Below are 10,230 nucleotides of genomic sequence, written 5' to 3' on the forward strand. Positions count from 1 at the left end.
AGGTAGCTGTTTAGCATCTTATCAGAAAGACTGTGCCTCTGTCAGTACAGCACCCACCCAGCACCTGACTGGAATGTCAATCTTCTTTATATGCTCAAGCCATTTATTGGGACTTTAATCTGGATCCTTTGGTCAAGTATGCCAGCAACTGAGCAGTGACTAACTTGGCATTATATTTTACCTATTGCACATCCATCCTTTGCACCAACCTGTCATGGATTTGTCTATTTTGATTTTAAAAACAACCAACAGCACAGCTTTATGCTTAAACAAAATGAAGGTTTGTTTAGTTCAAAACTGCTATAGATACGTAAGTAAGCGTGTCTTGGTTATTATTGAAATATACATATATAAAGATACAAGTGGGTTGGAATGAAAGATGTTAATAATCTTGTAAGATCAGGCCGTAAGATATAGTTGTTACACTCTAGCATCTGGCAACAAAGATACTTCACTTTTGTAGGAGCCTCTTCAATTTTTATATAATTCAATAATAATGAACTGCCAAAGGCAGTTCAACATGTCTGTTATGTGAATCTTCTCGACGATGTGGAGTGATAAACTCATAATGTTAATAAATTTCAGCCACCTTATCCAACTAGTTTAAGTTCAGAGACATGATTGGCTGTGTAGTACTTCCTCATAAATCCAACAATCTTCTATGATACACAAGCAATAACTTAATGGTGAAAATCAACTTGTATTTGTATCTCTTATTTATAAAAAAAGTTTGATGTAATAACATGTTCACAGAAGCATTGCAAAGCAAAACCTGGCACCAAGCCACAAGATATTAGGGCAGATGGCTTCGAAGAGATGTAGGAATAGGAGAAAGTGAGGACTGGAGATCAGAGTCAAAATGTGTGGTGCTAGAAAAGCACAAGCAGCATCCAAGGAGCAGGAGACTCCACATTTCAAGCATAAGCTCTTCATCAGGAAAGACAAAGAACTTATGCTCAAAATGTTGACTATTCTGTTTCTCTGATGCTGCCAGACTGGCTGTGCTTTTCCAGTGCCACACTTTTTGACATAAGAATAGGAGTAAGCCTTTCAGACTCTCTAGTCTCCATTGATATTCTAGCTCATAGTTAATCATCTATCTCTATGCCGTTTTCCTGTGCTATCACTATACCTTGTATCTCAGTGTCTAGAAATCTGTCAATGTCCATCTTGATCATACTTGATGACTGAACTTCCACAGCCTTCTAGGGTTGAGAATTCCAAAGATCCTCTAATTGAAGTAATTCCTCTTTATCTTAGTCCTGTATAGATAACTGTTTATTTTGAAACTGTATCCTTTAGTTCTAGAATCCCCTTCACCCAGCCAGCAAAAATACCATTGCTTCTCACAAAGCCTTTTTAATGTCAGTTTTAATGAGATGACCTCTAATTTTTTCTAAATCCATTGGAATATAAGCCTAGTTTCCTCTGTGTTCTTTGGGTAGTCCCATTATCTCAGGAATGTGTCTGATGAATCTCCACTTTACATTTCTGTGGCTAACACATTTTTCCTTGGGTAAGGAAGACAAAACTGCACACTATTCCAGGTGCTGTCTCACTAAGTTTTCATGCAATTGAAGCAAAACATCTTTACCTCAGACTTTATGCCTCTTGCAATACATTTCAGCATGCTACTTGCATTATTTGCATATTTTAAGAGCAGTCTTAAAGATGTGCAATTATCCAATGTTTTTTCATGAATGTACATATTAAATGTATAAGCAGTTCATGAATCACTTGTTGAACTGTATTCACTGCTGAAACATGGGCAGATTAAAAGGGGAAAGGAGGGAATTCTAGATTTGGGGACCTTTACAATAGTAGGCATCACCAACAACTGTGGAACAATTAAAATAAAGGTGTTTAAAGGCCAGAAATGGTGTCCATAGTTGTAGTTCTGGAAGAGATTAGAGATCAGAAGGGGAAAGATGCGAGTTAGGATAGGGGCAGTGGAGTTTTAGCTTCCATTGAATTGTGAAGAGGGTAGAATGTGCAAGACCAGCCAGAAGTTTACAAGAATAAATGATTCCTGCAGAAGCAGGAAGAGAATAGATACCCTGCATTATTTACAGAAGAATAATTAGTTACAAAAGTATAATTCAATAATGCCACTCTGCGAGTCAGTGGAATGAAGCTAAAATTAAGCTGTGGTCAGCTATATCAAGATCTGCAGAAAGATTGTGAAGAACTTGAGATAGTTTGACTTATCAGAGTCACACAGGTTAAGAGGCAACTTAACACTGGCTAATAATCTGATTTGGAGAGATTGGTACATGGATTTTGGTAATAAAGGAATAGAATAAGAAAATGGGCAACACCGTGGCTCAGTCGTTAATACTGCTGCCTCACAGCGCCACAGACCCCAGTTCGATTCTACCCTCTGGTGACTATCTGTGTGGAGTTTGCGCGTTCTCCCCGTGACTGTGTAGGCTTCTGCTGGTGCTCCGGTTTCCTCCCACACTCCAAAAATGTGCAAGTTAGGTGGATTAGTAATGCTAAATTACCCGTAGAGTTCAGGGATGTGTAGGTTAGATGCGTTAGTCGTGAGGAATGTAAGGTGTTACAAAGCGGAGATCTAAAACTGGAGCACCTCACCCCACAATCTAAAACCGAATGTGAAAAGTGGTGTAACCTGCTTTTCAGTAACTTCTAGTGGGCGGCACGGTGGCACAGTGGTTAGCACTGCTGCCTCACAGCGCCAGAGACCCAGGTTTAATTCCCGTCTCGGGCAACTCTGTGTGGAGTTTGCACATTCTCCCCGTGTCTACGTGGGTTTCCTCCGGGTGCTCCGGTTTCCTCCCGCGATCCAAAAAAAAATGTGCCGGTTAGGTGAATTGGCCATGCTAAGTTGCCTGTAGTGTCAGGTGAAGGGGCAAATGTAGGGGAATGGGTCTGGGTAGGTTGCGCTTCGGCGGATCAGTGTGGACTTGTTGGGCCGAAGGGCCTGTTTCTACACTGTAAGTAATCTAATCTTTAAAAAAAACCCTGACATTCACTTTAAAATCCAACAAGTGATACTTTATTTATCTAACAGTGAACAAATTAACTAAACTATTAACAAACTCCATAAATCCCTTCGAATTACTAGCTATTGCAGAATAAAGAAAATTCTGAAGGTGTTTTTCCAATAAAAATAAGTCCCATTCATATTTTTTTAAAAATTAGTCTCTCGAAATTAGAGCCGTGTCTTCTGTGCTTTTTCTGTCAATTCTTCACACAAGAATGTTAATGAACTGTGCCAATGGTACTGTTGTTACTTAGATGGTGCTCTCTCTAAGACATTGAGGAGGCTGTGAGTGTCAGTGATTCTCAGAGCTAGGGGCTGTTAGCTCTGGATGGCAACTAGTTCTGGACTGTTGTCCAACTGCCACTTTTTTTTTAACACTTGATAACATCAATATTTCTTCCTACAGGATTGGTCCTATGTTGTCAAAACCATCAGTTTTCAATTTAATAGCTTTTAGTGTCTAAGTACCTGGTTCAAATCAATTGGCTAAATTCAAAAGCTTGTTGTCTTGGTAAAAACTGCTGTTTGTCCTGCTAACTGTACGGTCTTTTGATGCTAATATTTCAATTCAGGTGCTCTCTGTGTACTTGCAAACTTTCAAGCTGCTGTTCACAGACATCCATTTTAAATCTCTAAGCACAGAAAAAGTGCACAATCTTTTAAAGGTGCCATGCAATTCCCCCGCCCCAAGCACTTTACAAACACCAAATTTTAATTTACTGCCTCCCAATCTACAAGTACTGTACCCAGCTTTGCAACTAGTGTTACAGGGATCAGGAAGGGGGATAGGTCTGGGTGGGATGTTCTTCGGAGGCTCGGCGTGGACTTGTTGGGCCGAATGGCCTGTTTTACACACTGTAGAGATTCTAACAATACATCTAGAGGTGACAGTACAATCAAAACTTTCAAGAGAAAAAGAACATTGAATATGGGATATTAATTTTACAAAAAAACCCTTTGATATTCTAAGGAGATAGGTGACAATAACAGATTTGACAGAGCAGAAGACAGTACCTTAAAGGAGAGACCTATTCACAATATCAGCTAATGCTAGAACCAGAAAGGGAAGCTTGGGAATAGTTTAGTCATAGTCATGCTGAGAAATCTGAACTCTGATAGGACATAAAGATGGGAGAACTAAGAAGATGATTGAGTTTGAGTAGGGTTGGAAGACACGTCAAGAAAGTGTGGCTGAGAGTCAGGCAAAGGAAGGAAGGAAAGTGCTAGTCTTAGTTGATCAAGCCTTGACATTCTGAGATGATCCTGGAATATTTAGCAGTTTTGGCTAATGAGAGCAAGATCCAATCATATTTTATATGGTCCAGCCAGATCTGAATGACAAAACCAATTGTCCTCCAGATCAATTCTGTTCAAGTCTTGCACCCTTGGATTTGTGAGTAGAGATGAAAACTACCAAGTGGAATAGCCAGAGACTAATAAGTTCAAAGGTGATGGCCATGCATGTGTGTTGGGAACTCTGATGGTTGAGATTAAGGTAGGGCAATAAACTTAAAATATAGAGAATGATGAATTGAGAAGAAGGTTAGAGAAAAATGTGTCATCATACCCTAGTTAAGTTTGAATAAAAGTTCTGATGTCCATTTCATTATTGACAATCTCCTGCAAGGTAAGAAGATGATAAGCTGATTCCACTGGCTACAGAGTCTAGAGCAGGATGTTGTCATTTTAGGGTATACATCAGCTATTTTGGACTGGGTTGAAAAAATTTCTTCCTTCCAAGGTCAGGACTTTCTGGAGGCAGCAGAGACTGTCGACTGATTATTTCCAAAAGTAAAGTTTATAGATTTATGGGCATTAAGGACGTCAAAGAATTGTAATAGTGTCATAAAGTGGAGTTGGCTGTGATCATATTGAACAACGGAATGACTTGGCCTTATAACTGACACCAGCTTTGGTTTGTGTTGAAAAAGCAACACACATCTTTGTAACAATACTCAGTCATGTCAGTGTACTGCTGATTTTTCTCCCATCTTCTAAACAAAAAGTGTAACTTTGAAGAACTTCTAATGAAATCTTAATTAGAATGTGAAAGTATTGGATTTCCTCTCTGTTAAGCACAAGATCTTGGTTATCTGGAATTGGGTAAACATTTTTTCCTTCTATTTGACTTCTGACAAAATATTGTTTGTTCAATTGTACAGGAACAGCCGAACCAAGGGCCTACGTTCTACAAGTAACGGTGATATCTGGGGACCCACGCCACTGATAACACCTAAATTTGATTCAAGGTCAGTTTATTAAGAGTTCACAATATCTAACAGAAATATTGAATTTCTATGAATCACAAACTGAAAAACTTTATCTTCTGGTATCCAAACTGAAAAAATTGGTGTGAAAGAAAAGTTATTTTTTGACATATTGCTGTAATTGTAAGATGTGAAATATTCCTTTACCCTCCCTCCCTGTGAGATTTGTTTTAGTACAAAAGCATTCAAAAACATAACCATGTAGTTGAGATAATCTGGTAAAACGGTTCATAGATTACCAAAGACGACAACGCGCTTACGAAAAGTGGGGGAGCGTGTATATAGCTTTTCAGGAAGCCCACTCTCTGAACCCAAAGAAGTGACCATCAGCATCCCCACTCAGGATGGACAGGTGAGCTTATATGACTTGAAGACTTTTGACATCATTCCTCTAACAGCTTCTCAATCTGTAAATGAGAGCTTTTAGCATCCTGTGGTTCTCGTGAAGACTGAATTACATTTTTCCTATGTTTTAGAATATCCAACTTCTGGCCAGCAAAATAAACAATACAGATTTTAGTCAACTAGATGACAAGACATTTAAAAGTTTTGAGCAACTCTCTGTAAGTATTTTGTTTGGCTGAGTATTTGGCTTACTGTGAATTTGTATGTAGCATGTGGGTCTCGTGGCTCCTCGAAGTAAATTTTTACCAACGTGAGTGCTCCCATCGCCTTTGGGAGATGAGATCCTTATAGTCACCCTCAACTTCTCTCTCGCTCACTCACTCTCCCACCACTCACTCTCACTGGCCCCAATTCACCCATCAGCTCACTTTTCTTGTATTTATTGATCTTGCATGAGATCGTTCATCCTTTGTTGAACTATAACACGGTCTTGTCCTCCAGACCCTTGCAACCATGTTCTAACAAGCTTTCACTGTAGTTTGTTTAGTTACCTGTGTTTTGGGTTGGAACAATTCTGTCTTAATATTAAATATCTGCTCTGTTGAAATTAAAGTTCTTGAGAACCCAAATATTTTCCAATTGGGTGTCTGTAAAGTTTAGTTTTTCCACACTTCAGGGAATTCTGAGATTAAAAAGAGTGACCCATTATCAACTCTTTTTATATAAAGAAATATTACTTCTGAGTTGCATGAGTCCATGAATTTAGCAATTTCTATTACTGGACCTTGCTTTTAAAACATCAGATTTCTACGTATCAAAGTGTAAAATGGACTACCCTTAAAGAGTAAGAACTTCAGATGGTCATTTATTAGAACCATGAAGATTCTTCCCCCCCCCCCCCCCCCCCACTTTTTCCCCTTCTCATCATTCCCTGCAGATTTGCTAAGCTGTGTGCTGCAATATATTGTAACTTGCACATATATATCAAAGAATGAACAACTTCAATAACTGTTTCTATAATTGAATGACAAAATTAACAGAAATCTTTATTGTAGTATTGTTGAGTGCATAGGTGGAGTTTGGGCAAAAAGGTGTAAAATAAGTATGCAATATTCTAATTTGCATTTGCTTTTATCCTGTAGCATCAGCTCAATGAAATGTTAAAGACACGAAGATGAAAGCTCAGATACCAGCCTTCCATGCTGGTTTTAAACATATATCATTTACGTTGTACCTGGATAGTGATTAAAAGCTCTTTTTTTGTTGTTGTTGTTAAAACTGTATTTTGTTAATAAATACTTTTTATAATCAGAAACAGCCTGCTACTGGTTCCACTCCTGCACAAAGAAGCTGCTCATGTCTCTGAATTTCAAGCCACATCTATGTTCTAGCCGGTTCACCTGTTATCTATGGTGTAAAGCTTTTCCTAGATCCATGGTAATTAACGATTCAATATATATTATCCTAAATGCCAGAATTCATTGCCCATGCCTCACTTAGAAAGATAGTTATGGATCACCTACCCAAACCACTAGTCCAAGTGGTGAATGCACTTAGTAGTTTGATATACTTGTTTTCTAGGCCACTTCTTTGAGCAATTTGGAATCTACCACATTTTTTTATAGTATGTTACATATAACCTTGACTGGACAATGGTGGCAGATTTCATTCGCTAAAAGTTTTTTTGAGATTTTGTGAAAAACTGACATCTTGGCCCCTTGCAGAGACCACCTTTTACTTTTTTTTAAAAACTGGGTTCAAAATTTGGGGATTTGAAGTCCAATCTCTTGGTGGTTAATCTAATGACAGTTTGTTCCCTGGATCTTCTCCTGTGAGTAAACATTTAAAATGCAATGTCTTCAATTTGTATGCATACTTGCTCACCTTTACACGACACGTTAGAAAGGTCAGCTGTAATTAGAAGTTGGAAGTTCCCCTGGATTAGACGAAATGTTTCTGAAGATACGCAGGGTGGTGTGGGTAAGAATTGCAGAGGAACTGATCATAAGCTTATAATTTTCCTGAGGATTGGTGCCAGAAGACTGGAGAACTATAAACTTTGGACAGTTGTTCAACAAAGTGTGTACAGATTGGGCGTAACCAGAAACTCAGTTTAACCTTGATTGTAGGAAATCTTTGGGGTGTTACTCCAGTGCAAAATTTGCAATCACTTGAGCAAGTGTGAATCAATTAAGGAAAGCCAGCATGATTTGTTAAAGACCACTTGTATTTAACAAACTTGAATGAGAATTTGAGTATGTGAACTTCCAAAGAATGTTTGATAAAATAGCATAGAACATGCTTCCAGCTAGGTTAAATAAAAAGGAGGAGGCTCAGAAGGTGGTTGAGTGACAGGAAATGGGGTACTAGTGAAGCAGTGATTTTGGACTGGATGAAGGAACACTGGGATTGATCTGTGATGTTCCCTCTCAGCTACACAGCCTGTCAGAAGTTTCACACATGCCAATGGACATGACAATGCATTGATTTCCAACTCTGGATACTACTGCTGCTCATTTGTCCTCAGAAGTTTGTGCACCAGGAAGAAACATTGCTGAGAACATAGTTCACCAGGCATCTGTACGAAGACTACTGCTTTACTTAATATTATGGAGACTTGTGTGTTGGACATAATTCCAAAATGTCCACATAACACTTAAAGATATAACGAAGGACAGTGATCAACTGACCGAGGGAATGATTGGGCATATGCAGAGGCAATTCAATGTAGAGAAATGATATGTTTTTGTATGAAGAACAAGGGGAGGCAATATAAATTAAAACAGATTATATTTACACCAAATGATTGAAAGTGGCTGGATAGGTTGAGGAGCAATTCTGTTGTTGTGGTTCTGTTCGCCGAGCTGGGAATTTGTGTTGCAGACGTTTCGTCCCCTGTCTAGGTGACATCCTCAGTGCTTGGGAGGCTTCACAGGAGGCTCCCAAGCACTGAGGATGTCACCTAGACAGGAGACGAAATGTCTGCAACACAAATTCCCAGTTCGGCGAACAGAACCACAACAACAACGAGTACCCGAGCTACAAATCTTCTCCCAAACTTTGAAATAGTCTTTTAAATAGTCATAGAGATGTACAGCACAGAAAAAGATCCTTTTTGGTCCAACTTGTCCGTGCTGACCAGATATCCTAAATGAATCTAGTCACATTTGGCCTATTTCCCTCAATCCTTCCTATTGATATACCCGTCCAGTTGCCTTTTAAATGTTGTAATTGTACCAGCCTCCTCCACCTCCTCTGGCAGCTCATTCCATACATGCACCACCCTCTGCATGAAAACATTGCCGCTTAGGTCCCTAGTTAAATCTTTCTCCTCTTGCCTTAAACCCATGCCCTCTAGTTCTGGATTCCCCTATCCTGGGAAAAAATCTTAGCCTTCACCTTATCCATTCCCCATCATAAATTTATAAACCTCTATAAGGTCACCCCCTCAGCCTCCAATCCTCCAGGGAAAGTAGCTCCAGCTTATTAAGCATGTCCCAAATAGCTCAAATATTTTCTGCACATTGCAACTTTAACAGCATCTTTCCTAAAGCAAGTGTTATGGACGAGGCCAGACCCCCTCAAAACATTTCAAGAAGGAAGCCCAGACCCTAACTTTGCTAGTTGTTTTAAGTAGGTGTAGATGGATATTTCAGGAGTGATGCAGCTGGTCAAAATCCCTCTGTTTTAAGCAAAACATTTTTTTTTTACATAGAGTAAGGAATTAAATAAGACAAAATAACTTAACCTGTCTGAAAACCCAACAGACTATCCAAACTTAATGATGCTATTCCAAATGCCTGCAACAGTGCCCATAAACACACCCTTGGCAAAAAGGTAAAATCAGGAGGGAGATGTCAGAGAGATTGTGCATGGTACCTCCTTCCACTGTCACTGTCCCTTTGGATTCCCCAGCTTTAACTGACCAGCAGCTCCTGAACAGCCAAACTGCTAAAACCAAAACAAACCAGAATAAAAGCTGAGCCAGGAGATCTGGCCCCTCCCCTTTCATTGTACAAGTGTTTTTATATATAAACTTAAAAGCTTCAAGTCGATAAACCCAGACATCATGGAACCCATGACTTTATGACAACTCTGGGGGAAAAACCAAGGACAACATAACCTTATTAAAGGAGCAGCATTGTCACAATAACACAAGTTACGAAGAATCTTCAGGAAACACAGGTTTGGCATCAACTGGACTATTGTCCCCAATTCTGATCTCTGCACTTTGAGGAGGATATGAAGGCTCAAGGGTGGATGAAGATTTACAAGAATGGTTCCACGGAGGTGAGATCTCGAAATATAGAAAATAGGAGCAGGCCATTCACTATGGCCATGGCTGATCATCCAACTCCATCCCCTGTTCCTGCTTTCTCTCTATACACTTTAGTTCTCTTTAGAATGAGCAGGCATATCTAGCTTCTTATGGAAAACATACAAGTTTTGGTCTCGACTGCTTTCTATCCCAATCTCGTCCTGTTGGAATTTTATCATTTTTGTGAGAATCTCTCTTGGTCTAAGCTGCAATGAGCAGTCCTAACCAATCCAAAGTCTTAATACTCCACCCCAGGAGTTTGTCTAATAAACCTTCAATTCACTCCCTCCATA

At 39.3% G+C, this 10,230-nt stretch overlaps 1 protein-coding gene across 2 annotated transcripts in view; it reads left to right on the forward strand.

Annotated features, from left to right (window-relative positions):
• Window positions 1-6,934, forward strand: part of cdca8 (cell division cycle associated 8) — a 61,418-nt gene extending 54,484 nt beyond the window's left edge. For both annotated transcript variants that reach the window (XM_043717888.1, XM_043717887.1), the window contains exons 8-11: window positions 5,170-5,256; window positions 5,509-5,626; window positions 5,751-5,837; window positions 6,762-6,934. In XM_043717888.1, the coding sequence (XP_043573823.1) occupies window positions 5,170-5,256; window positions 5,509-5,626; window positions 5,751-5,837; window positions 6,762-6,797 (328 nt within the window). In that variant the 3' untranslated portion in view covers window positions 6,798-6,934. The remainder of the gene's footprint in view (window positions 1-5,169; window positions 5,257-5,508; window positions 5,627-5,750; window positions 5,838-6,761) is intronic.
• The last annotated feature ends 3,296 nt before the right edge of the window (window positions 6,935-10,230 follow it).

The sequence above is a fragment of the Chiloscyllium plagiosum genome, chromosome 27, assembly GCF_004010195.1.
Source record: "Chiloscyllium plagiosum isolate BGI_BamShark_2017 chromosome 27, ASM401019v2, whole genome shotgun sequence".
Taxonomy (NCBI): Eukaryota; Metazoa; Chordata; class Chondrichthyes; order Orectolobiformes; family Hemiscylliidae; genus Chiloscyllium; species Chiloscyllium plagiosum.